Below are 15,583 nucleotides of genomic sequence, written 5' to 3' on the forward strand. Positions count from 1 at the left end.
ACTCGAGCCTCCTCCCACCTTTTCTTATCGAACTCTATCAGCAAACCCTCTATTCCCTTCCCCCTCATCTTGTCTAGCCTCCCCTTAAATGCATCGATACTATTTGCTTCAACCACTCCCTGTGGCAGTGAGTTCCACATTCTCACCACTCTCTGGGTAAAGAAGTTTCTTCTGAATTTCCTATTGGATTTCTAGATGACAAATCTCTAGTTATGCTCTTCCCCAAAAGTGAAACATTCTCTCTTTACCCACTCTATCAAAACATTTTGTCATTTTAATGACCTCTATTCAGTCACCCCTCAGCTGCCTTTTTTCAAGAGAAAAGAAACCAATTGGGAAAGTACCAGAGGGTAGCCAGCATCTGGAGAACCATACCCAACAAGGAGTTGTCTCCATCAGCCTAGAGGAGAATATAGGTGTGAAGGGAATTTGCTTACACCGTGCTCATTTTGGATTTAGCAAACTTTATATTGTATTTTTGTAATGCAAATTCTTGGGGTGCTGGATTGTGCATCAGTACGAAGATATAAACTGGTCGCCAACAATACTGAAAACTAGCAACTTATTGCTGAGAACACGAGTGAAACAAGTGACTTGTTGAGGTTCCAATGATGTAGGCACTTGTAATGTGACGGTGAGTGTGAAAAGATTCTGAAATTACATCATAAAATTAGAGCTAGGCCATTTAGGAGTGAATTCAGGAAGCGCTTCTTCAGAGTAGTAAAAATTCGGAATTCTCTCAAAAGGCTGTGGACGCCTGGGGATCAATTGGAACTTTCAAGACTTACGAGCGATACATTTTGTTGGGTAAAGGTCAAGGGATATGGAGCTCAGGCGGGTAAATGGAGTTAAGGTACAGATCACCCATGATCTACTTGAATGACAGAGCAGGTTCGAGCAGCTGAATGGTCATCTCCTGTTCATAAATTTAACATGACACTCTGTATTTACTAAGGATTTATTTTTCTACTACAGATTTGTATTGATATTTTTTTTGTTTGCGTATTAATTGGTGGGTCGCTCCTGGAATTGCTTGTGCTTAGTTGCAGGATATGGTGTTTTCCCGGTATAAAAGGGAAGTGAAATCAGAAGTGGCAAGCATACCTGGATATGGAATTAATTTTATGCAAGATGTGCTCCGATATTGAAGTGAGAGTAGTTATTCACTTGAAATTTATATACATTTGCTGTCTGAAAGCCTGCATACTTTTGGCACGGTTTCTATGTTCAATCCTATTCTTCTCAAATGCTAGTCGTTTTCCTTTCCTTAATATTTGTGAAGTGTTTTGTTAAAAATGCTTTTGAAGAGTGCAAATTTCCTGCCAATGATTCTTTCTATATATACTCTCCTTTAGTGACTTCGGCTTCAAGCTGAGTGAAGACTTCTCTTCTGAGGTCTGCGCCCCAGATCCAGAGTTCACGGGCAATATATACGCTCCACCGGTGCCCTGCCCTGTTGGCTCTACATACAAGAGAACAAAGGGGTAGGTAGTAAGTAACTGCAAGGACTACTGCTGTGGATTTAAATCATTCTCAAATCCACTAAAACTAGACTGTTCTTACAGAATTTATAGAATTAACTTTCATTTATATGGCATCAACTCATGATCTCAGAACATCCAGCTGTGGCTCAGTGGGTATCTCACACTCCTCTGAGTCAGAAGGTTGTGGGTTCAAGTCCCACTCCAGGGACTTGAGCACATCAATCTAGGCTAACACTCCAATATATTGCTGAGGGAGTGCCGCACTGTCGGAGGGGCAGTGCTGAGGGAGTGCCGCACTGTCGGAGGGGCAGTGCTGAGGGAGTGCCGCACTGTCGGAGGGGCAGTGCTGAGGGAGTGCCGCACTGTCGGAGGGGCAGTGCTGAGGGAGTGCCGCACTGTCGGAGGGGCAGTGCTGAGGGAGTGCCGCACTGTTGGGAGGTGCCGTCTTTCGGATGAGACTTTACACCGAGGCCCTGTCTACTCTCTCTCAGGTGGATGTAAAAGATCCCATGACACTGTTTTGAAGAAAGGGGAGTTATTCTTGGTGTCCTGGCCAATATTTATCCCTCAATCAACATGGCAAAAACAGATTATCTGGTCATTATCACATTGCTGTTTCTGGGAGCTTGCTGTGCGCAAATGGCTGCTGCGTTTCCCACATTACAACAGTGACTACACTCCAAAAGTACTTCATTGGCTGTAAAGCGCTTTGAGACGTCTGGTGGTCGTGAAAGGCGCTATAGAAATGCAAATCTTTTTTCTTTATCCCAAAGTGCTTTGCAGTCAATGAATTACCTTTGAAGCCCTGTCACTGATGTAATGTCACCAATTCTGCAATGTTTCAACTTGGCTGAAGATGAACTTGATAATCAGTCTATCTGTGTTTATTTTGGATTTAAGAATAAATGATTGATTGGAAATGCCATTCGACTGATTTAGTCCCAATGTAACTAAACATGTTCCTTATTTGTTTACCCAGTTACCGTAAAATATCGGGTGATACTTGCAGTGGAGGTGATGTCGAGGCTCGTTTGGAGGGGGAAATTCTGCCCTGTCCTGTGGGGGGTAAGTCGTAACCATTTACCTTTACCAAGGCTGGCGTGACTGGTAACCATTAATATAATGGAAAGGTTTCATGGGCATTGATCTGACCATGTTTATGGATATCCTATTCTTATTTCTCCTACTTGTCTTCTAAAATGCTGACTCATGCTTGGATTCAATTCAGTATCTCACCAAAATGTCAGTTCTTAATATGTGAGCCTTTCTTCCATCAATTGTGTACTCTGCTGGATGTATAATAAGCTGAGAGGGGGTTTGGTGAGAGGAGGAGAGTGGTTATGGTCATTTGAAGTGGTTTAAATATTTGGATTGTGCTTTTCATTTCCTATTTTCAATCTGGAGAGGGGGAGGGGCAGCACAAGTTGTTATCCAGAGAATGGGCGAGGTACGAGAGATGGATTGCTTAATTTGTTTGGCAACGTGAGCAAACATGGAGTTTGACGCGTGTGGTAGGAATGTGCCTTTCCACAGAAAAACAGAAACTATTTACTTTCACAATCAAACAGCTCTTTCCACCAATAGTTCAGTTGTCAGCAAAATCCCCAACATGAACATTGAGAAAAATATGCAGGAATGAGATCACGTAGAGTGACACTTGCAAGATAGGTGTGAATGGATGGGATGGGGTAATCCTCACAATTGTTGTCATAGTGAGTAACGGGGATCACGGCAAGGTCTCGAACATGTATTTGAAAGGGAAAGTCTACCTATTTATCTTGCAGAAAGGCATGGAAGAGAGTGAATGAAAAGTGAGATAAACAGAAACAATCAGAGAAAATGTGAAAGCAGCAGCTGGCATTTATATAGCACCTTTAACATCCCAAGACGCTTCACAGAAGCGTTATCAAGCAAAATTTGACACCCAACAACATAAGGAAATATTAGGATAGATGACCAAAGCTTGATCAAAGAGGTCGGTTTTAAGCAGTGTTTTAAAGGAAGAGAGAGAGAGATGGAGAGGCAGAGCAGTTTCGGAGAGAAACATAGAAAATAGGTGCAGGAGTAGACCATTTGGCCCTTGAAGCCTGCACCACCATTCAATATGATTATGGTTGATCATTCACCTCAGTACCCCATTCCTGCTTTCTCTCCATACCCCTTGGTCCCTTTAGCCGTAAGGGCCACATCTAACTCCCTCTTCAATATATCTAACTAACTGGCCTCAACAACTTTGTGGTAGAGAATTCCACAGGTTCACAACTCTGAGTGAAGAAGCTTCTCCTCATCTCGGTCCTAAATGGCTTACCCCTTATCCTTAGACTGTGACTCCTGGTTCTGGACTTCCCCAACATCGGAAACATTCTTCCTGCATCTAACGTGTTCAATCCCATCAGAATTTTATGTTTCTATGAGATTCCCCCTCATTCTTCTAAATGAGAGCTTAAGGCCCAGGCAACTGAAGGCACGACCGCCAGTGGTGGAGCGATTAAAATTGGGGATAAGCAAAGGATCAGAATTAAGGAGCGCAGAGATCTCGGGCAGGAGGTTTATGGGGCTGGAGGAGATTGCAGAGATGGGGCGGGAAGAGGCCATGGAGGGATTTGAAAAAAAGGATGAGAATTTTAAAATTGAAGTGTTACCGGACCAAGAGCCAATGCAGGTCAGTGGGCACAGGGGGTGATGGGTGAACGGGACTTGGTGCGAGTTAGGATACAGGCAGCAGAATTTTGGATGAGCTCAAGTTTATGTAGGGTGGAAGGTGGGAGGTCGGCCAGGTGTGCCATGGAATAGTTGAGTCTAGAGGTAACGAAGGCATGAATGAGGGTTTCAGCACTCGATGTGCTGAGGCAGGGGCGATTGTTAGAGATTGAAGGCGGTCTTAGTGATGGAGTAGATATGTGGTTGGAAGCTCCTCATGGAGTCAAATACGACACCTAGGTTGTGAAACCGTCTTGAGCCTCAGACAGTAACCGGGGGGGGGGAGGGATGTAGCTGGTGGCTAGGGAGCGGAGTTTGTGGCAGGGACCGAAGACGATGGCTTCGGTCTTCCCGATATTTAGTCGGAGGAGATTTCTGCTTCTCCAGTACTGGATGTCGGACAAGCAGTGTAACATATTGGAGACAGTGGAGGGCTCGCGAGAGGTGGTGGTGAGGTAGAGCTCGGTATAGTCAATGTACATGTGGAACCTGCTGTTGTGTTTTTGGATAATGTCACCGAGGGGCAGCATGTAGATGAGAAATAGGAGGGGGCCCGGGATGGACCATTTAGAGAGGCACAGACAATGGAAGGCAAACCACGGTAGCGGGGGGACAAAGAATTTGCAAGCGGGAGATGAACAGGGCAGTGTTATTACCTATAACTGAACCTTCAATAGTTTAGTACTGTCGTGCCTACATACTGTCTTGCACACTCTACATAGTTGAGGCATTTAATGAAAAAAATTATTTTTGTAATTCTGCTAACAGAGGAAAATGAGTTCTTGCTTTATGCTCTAAGGAGCTCCATTCATCGCTACGATCTCTCCAGGGGTACAGATGAGGTTCTGCCTCTTCAGGACCTGCGAGGCACTGTAGCTCTGGATTTCGATTATGAACGCAACTGCGTATATTGGGCAGATATTTCTCAGGATATTATCCAGGTGAGCACAGCCTGCTACTCTTAACTTTGAGAGGCGAGATAAGCAGTATATAAATCTGGGCAGAACTGTTCTAATACAACAGAGAAACCATATCTTCATAAAAATCACTTTCCAGCCACAAGCAGCCTTTATCAGCTGGTTCATTATCATCCTGTTAATGGTCTGTCTTCCTGTCAAATGGCGTGGAAAGATTTTGAGGGGGTTTGGGTTAAAATGTGATCAAATTATTATTTGGACTGTGAATATTACCCAAGTTTGACTTATTTGGGATATTTTAATAATTATCTTGCATTTAGTTCATGTTAAATGTGTGTTTTTTAAAACATAGAAATATAGAAAGTAGGTGCAGGAGCAGGCCATTCGGCCCTTCGAGCCTGCACCACCATTCAATATGATCATGGCTGATCATGCAACTTCAGTACCCCATTCCTGCCTTCTCTCCATTCCCCTTGACCCCTTTAGCCAAAAGGGCCATTGGAAGTTAATAATTCTGTTTTATTAAGAGGGTTATCTGGATGGTATTACCCACTGTTCTTTAGAGATCAGTTTTAATTCATTTCTTAACATTGCAGAAAGACTTGCAGCTGTAATAGCACCCTAGTTTTATTATGTAGAGGTGAGACCTCTACTCACTCCTGAGTGAAATAAATTTTGTTGTGTAGACTTTCATTTTATATATCTTCATATGCCAAAGGTAGTAAAGTTGAAGATTTCTTCTCAGTTTTCTGTTGTAAAATGTTATTGCACTGCTTTACATGCATAATAATATACACTACGAGAGGTCCCCTGTAGATGAGACTTCCACAGATCTGTGGTATCACATTGTTATGTCAATGCATGAAGAATTTGTCAGTCAGCTTTGTTATGAGAGTTGATTGCAGATCCTTTGAGGACATAGGAAGGAATGCGAGCATTTTCACAGATGAGATTTTTATTTTGTTGGTGTGACTATAATATTAATGGCTGTATATATTGCAGAATTAAATAATTCAGAGCCAAATGGTGCTGATATTTTTCATCCAGTGCAGTTGAGTAAAGAGAGTTGCATTCAGTACGAAGTATATATTTAGAATTGAGGAGGATCCAGTGGGGAGTGTGGTGGGGGAGGTCACCCTCAAAGCCTCCTTGATAAAGTGTAACATCCTCACCGGCACCTGGGAGTACCTGGCCCAAGACTGCCCAAAGTGGAGGAAGTGCATCCGGGAGGGCGCTGAGCACCTCGAGTCTCGTCGCCGAGAGCATGCAGAAAACAAGCGCAGGCAGCGGAAGGAGCGTGTAGCAAACCAGTCCCACCCTCCCTTTCCTTCAACGTCTATCTGCCCCACCTGTTGGAGACTGTAATTCCCACATCAGACTGTACAGCCACCTGAGAACTCACTTTTAGTGTGAAAGCAAGCCTCGATTTCGAGGGACTGCCTACGATGATGGGGGAGGGGAAGGCGAGGGAGAGGTGCGCACAGGGATGGGGAAAGAAAGGAAGGTATGAAAGAAGAACACTGGTAGATGGGTAGAATTCAAATCCACAGTTTTGCAGGCACATTAACCGCATCAGTAGTTAATTTGTTACACAATCAGTCATCCTGGACCCCGAGGGACTGCCGATGATGTTGATGATGACACAGATCAGGCATGGTGGAATGTGGAGCGATATCAGGGTCAGAACTAATTGGATCCCAACTCCTAATCAGTGAATTTTCAAGTTATTATCTGAGTCTTCAGGGATTGATATACATCAGATGATGTGTTAATTCCTTGTCAAAATATGGAACATACAAAATCTAGTTTCATAGAAACATAGAAAATAGGTGCAGGAGTAGGCCCTTCGAGCCTGCACTGCCATTCAACAAGATCATGGCTGATCACCCACCCCAGCACCCCCCCCCCGACCCCCCGACCCCCCCCCAGCCGCAAGGACCACATCCAACTCCCTCCCGAACACATCCAATGAACTGGCATCAACAACTCTCCGCGGCAGGGAACCCCACAGGCCAACAACTCCCCGAGTGAAGAGGTCTCTTCCCAATCCCAGCCCCAAACAGCCCACCTCCCATTCCAAGAGCTTGCCACCCCCCCCACCCGCACCCAACCCGCCCCGTCCCGTCAGAATCTTTCCCAAATGCCGGAGACCCCAGCCCCGGCCACCCCGGAGCCACGCCCCCGCGACGCCAACCACACCACATCCACCAACCACCATCTGCGCAGTCAACCCGTCCAACCCACTCTGAACACTCCCCGCACCGAGGCACAGAGCCCCCAGGTTTTTTTCAAGTTCAGATTTTTTTTTTAAACTGCAGGTATTGTTGCTGTTGTGAAATTTGAACTCCCAACATCACCAGAAAATGAGATGGAGTGTTTCTATCATGAATTAAGATGTTGTGTGGCGACATTTTTCTTCTGTCAGATGCATGGCCTGAATTATGACAGGCAGCTCTCTTTCATTAAGTTGCAGGGGATACATGTCCTCTCTGGTCTGCCCCTGGGCCCAGAGAAGACGGCCTTTCACTGCCCGTGTAAGAGTCACTCTGGCTGCCTGACGGTATTCCGTGGTTTAGTCAGTGGCTTTGGGTGAGGGAACGTGCGGAGACCACTGGTAAACTGGGGGACATCTGTGACCAGTGGGCACTGTAAGGCACAGTGTCTTAGCGACATCGATAATAATATAGTGCTTTAAATTAGGAGTTTATTTTAGTTCACTTTGTTTTTTTAAATGTGTTAATCTTTATACAGTGAGGTATTGAAAGCCTTGTTATAGTGGTCCAGTGATATACTGAGCCATTTATATATTGCTTTAGTAATTTAGTTACCAGATTTCCACTAACAATCGATTTTTCTCTGCTCAGCGTTTGTGCCTAAATGGGAGCACGGGCCAGGATATAATAATCAAGGATGGCCTGCAGACGGTGGAAGCTTTGGCCTTCGACCCCATCAGTCAGCTTCTGTACTGGGTAGATGCTGGAGCAAAGAAACTTGAGGCAAGTCTAATTAAAACCTGTTTTGTTCAAATGTGGCAAAAATAATTTGTAAAAATTGCAATGTGTTAAAATGCCCATGACCCATTCGCGCATTGGTCGGAGGCTGGGCTAGTTCCCACAACGAGAATCGATTGGTTTAAAGCCAACAATTCCACTTCCTAGTGATTGGCTCAGAAATGTGACGGACAGCAGTTTGGGGACAATTGATTGTCTGCCAGACCCCTCCACTGAGCAATAGAGAGTGACGTGGGGCTGAAAATAGGAGGAGTAAAATATAAGTGTGAATGGGAGAACTTCATAATGTAATTTGCAGTATATCAGAAACCAGCACAGTTGGTGCTAGGTTAATTGCCACTTATTCATAGATTGTTATGATCTACTTGAAATAAGTTTAATGCTGCATTTGGGTCCAAAATCTTGTGCGTGCAACCTTGTACAATGTTATTATTAAACTAGCTCGAAGCTCTTTTTGACAACTGTTGAAGGGGTGTTCAGTAAGCCATGTGTTGCATCAGTCCTTGCACTGATAGTTGATGAATAAAGGCAGTATATCCAGTAAGATCAGTGTAGTACATGCGTGCTGCATGTACTCAGTGACAGGAATGAGACATTACTGACTTCTAAGTTTTCCCCCTTTTTCTCCTGCTCATCTGAAGATGGTGATTCATGGTGAGCTACAGTTCACTGAACCAAGTCAAGAGGCACATTCTGTATAAGAACATAAGAATTAAGAGCAGGAGTAGGCCACACGGCCCCTCGAGCCTGCTCCGCCATTCAATAAGATCATGGCTGATCTTTTTTTGTCATTCGGACAGTATTTTCAGAACAAGACATTTTTTTAAAGCAGCACTGTTTTTAAAAAAAAAAACAGATACATCAAGAAAAATACAATAATTTGTATCAAATCTAATTACATCCAGAATCTTTCAATTAAATTAAAACAATTTAGTATTCCTGAAATTCTGAACTGCACCATACAGTGATTTGTCACGCTGGTTTAGACTCTACTTCATTTACATCGCTGCAGGAGTTCCTCAGGGCAGTGTCCTAGGCCCAACCATCTTCAGCTGCTTCATCAGTGACTATCCTTCCATCATAAGGGTACAGTGCCATTCGCAACTCAGATAATGGAACAGTCCATGCCCGCATACAGCACGACCTGGACGACATTCAGGATTGGGCTGATAAAGTGGCAAGTAACATTCGCACCAGGCAATGACTATCTCCAACAAGCGAGAGTCTAACCACCGTCCCTTGACATTCGGCATTTCAACTCTCCACCCGTGGAGGCCCTTTACTTCCGGATGCATGCAAGAGGATTCTTGACAGATCACAAGTGCCGGGTTTAGGCACATGCGTTTTGCATGCCTAAACCCGGAACTTGCGGGGGCCCCCATGGCGCGTACGCACCCTAGGGGCCGCAAATTTAGGGCCAATGTATTTAGTCTGTCTTGCCTCTGTTGCAAGTGGATGCAAATCCACAGCACAAAAACTGTTAACCTGACAGTTTTAGCTGTTCCTTAGGCTGGTTGGTGTGGAACATAAAGATCACATGCATAGGAAATCCTATTGTAAAATTGAGATGTTGCTCAGTTGGTCGAGAGGGACTTTTACATTGCTTCTAATCTAGGTTATCGTTGAGACGGTGTAAAAATATGAACGTGTGTTCCTCCCTTGAACATAAAATTCTCCAAAATATAAACGGATGTAATTCTGCTGGACGTCTATACTTCGCTTAAACTTGGAGATTTTACTCTGAGTGAAGCAGTCAGTCAGTTCGACCAGCGTTGTGAAGTTAAATTTTTTATTGTGGTAGCTGACTCCTTACCCATGTATTTATTTTTTAATTCCAGTGAATAAATGCAGTGATTGGAAATCGATCTATTACAGTAGCACCTACTCAGCTTCAGTGTTGCAGATCTATTGGTGAAAGAAGATAAAAATTCTAGATTAATGTTTATTTTTTAATTTACCTTCTCACTCGTTAGGTTTCAAACCCTGATGGAGACCTTCGCCTCACCCTGTTAAATTCCACCATATTAGACCATCCAAGGGCTCTCGTTCTAATTCCCAATGAAGGGTAAGTTTCCAGAAAGCAGTTAAAACTTGTCTCTGTCATGTATAACATTGCACAGTTTTCCAGGAAAATCCCAAAGTTGCTGTCGGGATTAAATTCCTAGCATGGAACAGTGATCAGCAGTCGTCACGTGCAGCTTCCAAAGCGTCTATATCCAGGGGCGGTATCAAGGAGCATCTATTAAAAGGAGGGCTGGGAGTGGTTCTATGGTCGTCGTGGGCAACTATTGATAACTTCATGGAGGTTATGTCTCAGTGAAATTAAGCTGATAATGTACTAGTTTGTGTTGATGGTCACTTAGATGAGTTGGCTGTATTTGACATGACGGTAGAGTCGGAACGAACTAGAGATTGGAAGGCACCATCACTTGTTTTGGTATAAAAGTCTTGCCAACAATGACCTATCACTTGCACATCAATAAACACAAGTCCATCTATGATTTTCTTTTTTTCCCTCCGCTCCACACAATTGTGTTCCAGTACCTTGCCAGCGAGTCAATTTTCTCCCCCCTCTCCCCGTTCGAGCTTATTGCTGAGGAGATACCTCTTCTGGGCAGGCAGATCAGATACACTCGCGCTCAGAGAATTGCCCCAAGTGTCAGCTTGGTTGACTGTGGGCACCTTTCCAAGCAATTGGAATAGCAGTTGGCGACCTGATTTATGTCCTTCCCTCGCCCAGGGGTATTGTAGCTGACTTGGACTAACACTAGTTTGGAAATTTAAGCCTGGGAACTTCTGATGAGTGGACGACTCCAGTGGACCACGGGGAGTTCAGCTGCTATTGTTACATTGAGTTTGCTGTTGGCCAATTGCTCCTAACGCTGCCTGATGTTGACTCTGACTGGCAAGTGAATTTATACAGGTCAGTCAAATGGGTTGCTTTCATTGTGAGCATCTGTGAACTTGGCTCATTGAAGCTACACTTTCCTAACACTAGAGGGTGCTGACAAGCACTAAATTCCTCGCCGTGCATTTGTGCCATCCAATGGCCTAAGACCGCATTGCAGGAGCTTCAGTCTTGGCAGCTGATTTTAGGTGAGAAGCAACTGCCCCTTCATTGTTTTGCTTTCATACATAGAGTTGGCACTTGTATGCATTGTTTGGATGGTCCATTTTTTCCCACATAAATTTCTAAAATGTGACCCAGACTCTCAAATGTCCACATTGAAATAATGAGCCACTTTTCTGCCTTGATTATGGAGGTATTAATTAGTAGTTTTTAATGCACTGCCATCAATAGGAAAATAAACCTCAAACGCATGCCATTATGCTGAATCATGCCCTCTGTTTTGCCCTTTTACCTGCTTGGCTTTAGAATCGGCAAAAAATGAGCAGCTTTTCCCTACAACAACAACTTGCATTTATACAGCGCCTTTAATGTAGTCAAACATTCCAAGGCGCTTCATAGGAGCGTTCTCAAACAAAATTTTACACCAAGGCACATGGAGAGGTGGCCTAAAGCTAGGTCATAGATAGGTTTTAAGGGGCATCTTAAAGGAGGAAAGAGAGGTAGAGAGATCCTGAAACAGGATGACACGAACTGAATATGGTTCCAGCACGGACCTGTATTTGATTAGTTTGTGGATTATGTTCTTCCTCCCTCCCTCGAGTTAAGTTCATGCATTTCTTGGCTGAGGGAACAGGCAGGGGCCTCCTTCCAGGCCTCTACCGCATGTCCTCTTTAGACATCTGCCAGGCAATGCTGGAGAATTTTTATATTTGATTAGGGGCCCAGAGAAAGATGCTCAAATGGAGAGCTGTGATCTGCACCCACCAGCCCCTTCACTGTTTTAAAAACTTTCTGTCACCATTACAAACCAGGGTCAATTGGAGATGAGATGAACAAACCTATTTGATTAAAGGACGATATGATCTGGCTCCACCCTCTTAGAAATAAATGGTGACCCTGTTGCAGCTAGCAGAAGCCAACAAAATGTAGGTCTGACTCTGGTTCCCAAAGGCTCTGTGTTTTATATTAGAGACTTAAGAGTGAGACAGTGGGGTCGTTGGCGCCCCGGGGGGATGAGAGCAACAGCTTCAGGGTGTGTGTACATGGCGGCCGGCCACATGCGGGGCACTAGTTAAAGGGGCGGTGGCGTGCGTGGAAAGAAAAATCACCGGCCTTACCGCTCGCGGCCCGTTGCATCGTTGAACCCTAGTGGGGTCCGTGCCACGGCACCCCGCTACCCAGTAGTTCAGATAGGGACCCGCAGAGTCAGCAGCTTGGCACTCCCCTTTAATGAAAGGGAGGGCCCCTTCGACGCGGCAGCGATATGCGTCTCGGCGAGTAGCGCTGCGCCCCACTCGCTGTGCTTCAGCCTCGCTCGCGCCCCACAGAGGAAGTGCAGCGCCCGTATTCCCCTCGGGGGGCGGTAACCCGAACATTGCGAGCTGGGTGGGACCTCCACACCTGCCGCAGGAACTCCCACCTCACGGCCGTTGCCGTCCCCAAACGGGGAGCTACGCAACTTCCACCCCGCTAACGGTGATCTCGGGGAACACTGCGTGACCTGGACCACCGGAGAGCAGGGTGCCGTAGCATCAGTGTCAGCCGTGGCTCAGTGGGTCGACACCCGCCTTTCCGTCACAACGTTGTGGGTTCAAGTCCCACTCCAGGGACTTCAGCACATAAATCTAGGCTGACACTCCAGTGCAGTGCTGAGGGTGCCGTCTTTCGGATGAGACGTTAAACCGAGGCCCTGTCTGCTCTCTCGGGTGGACGTAAAAGATCCCATGGCCCTATTTTGAAGAAGAGCAGGGGAGTTATCCCCGGTGTGCTGGGCCAATATTTATCCCTCAATCAACATAACAAAAACAGATTGTCTGGTCTTTTATCACATTGCTGTTTGTGGGAGCTTGCTGTGTGCACATTTGGCTACTGCATTTCCCCCATTACAACAATGACTACACTCCAAAAGTTAATTGGCTGTAAAGCGCTTTGAGATGTCCGATGGTCGTGAAAGACGCTATATAAATGCAAGACTTTTTGTGTCTACTGTCAACAATGCTCATTCAGTGCAAAAATACCAACAAAATGGCAGAATTTGACCTCACGTTTACATCCTTGTCTGCAGGGAATTACCTCCCCTTCCCATGATGCAGCTGGCAGGAGGAACTTACTGTCTCGATGTCACACATGAACTAACTTGCATTTATACCAAAACAGTAGTACGCAATCTTGCCCCGTCTCTTTATAAATAAAATTTAAAATCCCCTATGCCGCGATGAGCAAAACATTTATGTACATCCTGCGGTAAATTTCATTGCCATTCTGATGAACATAAATAGGAGCAGGAGTAGGCCATACGGCCCCTCGAGCCTGCTCTGCCATTTAATACGATCATGGCTGATCTGATCATGTACTCTGGTCCACTTTCCTGTCCGTTCCCCATAACCCATTATTCCCTTATTGTTTAAGAAACTGTCTATCTCTATCTTGAATTTATTCAATGACCCAGCTTCCACAGCTCTCTGAGGTAACGAATTCCACAGATTTGCAACCCTCTGAGAAGAAATTCTTCCTCATCTCCGTTTTAAATGGTTTCGATAAGATCACACCTCATTCTCCTGAATTCCAATGAGTAGAGGTCCAACCTACTCGACCTTTCCTCTGAAATCAACAGAGTGAACCTTCTCTGAACTGCCTCCAAAGCAAGTATATCCTTTCTTAACTATGGAAACCAAAACTACACACAGTATTCCAGGTGTGGCTTCACCAATACTCTGTATAACTGTAGCAAGACTTCCCTGCTTTTATACTCCATCCCCTTTGTAAGTATGTAACAGCCACAAAGATACATTCCTTTTTTGAAGAAGTTTAGATTAAAGTGGTGTTTCCTGTCCAGTTTGTTGGTCCAGTGGGTGCTCTTTGTGGCAACACTTTTTTGCATTGAAATACCCTTTGATTTGGGGTGGGCTGAATAAGTGGTGCTGATGTATCCTTTTGGTCTCCAAGAGACAGAGTTTGGTCCGTTTTCCTTGGCATAGGCGGAAGTATGTAGATTTGTGGTCTCAATTTGCTTTCATTTTGAATAGTTATTGAAATGTGAATTTCATAGAATCTCTAGTTTTGCTATTCCTTCAATCTTGCTAGAATTGCTTGTTCCTACCGAACCCCCTCCCTCCCATGTTATGAGAGAACAGTCAGAGACATGTCACTGCTTTTTTTTTTTCTTTTTAGAACTGGATTGCAAGCTGTTGTTGCTTCATTGTTTGTCGTTAACGGATGCTTGTCCTCTGATGCAGCAAATGTTAGCGCAACCAAATTTATCGATCATTTTGCGTAAGATGGTGAATTTTATCCGCCCTGGTGTTCTCTCCACAGCCTGATGTTTTGGACAGACTGGGGCGATGAGGCAGTCGGCATTTACCGAAGTGAGATGGACGCATCTAATGCCACTCGAATCATTACTGACGGTATTAAATGGCCGAACGGAATTACTGTGGACAGCTCCTGGATCTATTGGACTGAAGCCTATGTTGACCGAATTGAACGAGCAGACTTTAATGGTGGCCACAGATCTGTGTTGATACAGAACCTTCCTCATCCATATGCCATCAGTGTCTTTAAGGTAAGCAATTTAGAAAAGCAACTTGCAAAAAACAAACCAAGAAATCTGAGATGAGTTTAAAAAAAAAAAAAAAATTCTGCTAATTATGAAATAAAATGTTTATGTAGCAGCACACGGTCACTACGCCTTCATAATTTTTCATTCGAAATTAGCCCTATTTGGTATCTTGATTTTCAAGCTGTTTCTGTATGTTCAGAAATAATACGTGCATGAACATAAGAACATGAGTTCTCTTTAATTTTGTTCAGTATCTTGTTTAATTTCCATGAGTTCCCTCAAATAAGTGATACTGTTGTGATGGAGACAGTTTTACATATATGAAACATTTAAGCACACGCAGTCTAACTGCCGCTAAATATTTATGTCGGAGGTGCTGTCTTTCAGATGAGAAATCATTGCTGAATACCAGATATGCTGCATTTTGAAAGGTCAAACAGACGAGTGCTCGAATGTCTGTGTGGATTTTTATACTTGCTCAAGAGTTAATGTTTATTATTTCCTAGTTTTTCCCAGCCCCAATTTTTATCTTTGCTTTCTGAATGAGCAGGCGTGCTCAGGTTTCGATCCACAAAAAAGTAAGATTTGCATTTCTATAGCGCCTTTCACAACCACTGGACGTTCAAAAGTGCTTTACAGTCAATTAAGTGCATTTTGAAGTGCTGTCACTGTTGCCAATCTGTGCGTAGCAAGTTCCCTCAAACAGCAATTTTTTTTTCTAAAAGTGATGTTGATTGAAGGATAACTATTGGCCTAGGACACCGGAGATAATTCCCGTGCTCTTCGAAATATTGCCATGGGATCTTTTGCATCCATCTGAGAGAGCAGACGGTTTAAAATCT

At 44.4% G+C, this 15,583-nt stretch overlaps 1 protein-coding gene across 3 annotated transcripts in view; it reads left to right on the top strand.

Moving 5' to 3' along the window:
- sorl1 (sortilin-related receptor, L(DLR class) A repeats containing) overlaps positions 1–15,583 on the top strand; it is a 221,278-nt gene that overhangs the window by 131,795 nt on the left and 73,900 nt on the right. For all 3 annotated transcript variants that reach the window (XM_070894543.1, XM_070894544.1, XM_070894545.1), the window contains 6 exons: positions 1,356–1,484; positions 2,464–2,549; positions 4,953–5,125; positions 7,966–8,097; positions 10,086–10,177; positions 14,498–14,744. In XM_070894543.1, coding sequence (XP_070750644.1) covers positions 1,356–1,484; positions 2,464–2,549; positions 4,953–5,125; positions 7,966–8,097; positions 10,086–10,177; positions 14,498–14,744 — 859 coding nt within the window. The remainder of the gene's footprint in view (positions 1–1,355; positions 1,485–2,463; positions 2,550–4,952; positions 5,126–7,965; positions 8,098–10,085; positions 10,178–14,497; positions 14,745–15,583) is intronic.

Source organism: Pristiophorus japonicus, chromosome 11 (genome assembly GCF_044704955.1).
Source record: "Pristiophorus japonicus isolate sPriJap1 chromosome 11, sPriJap1.hap1, whole genome shotgun sequence".
NCBI classification, from domain to species: domain Eukaryota; kingdom Metazoa; phylum Chordata; class Chondrichthyes; family Pristiophoridae; genus Pristiophorus; species Pristiophorus japonicus.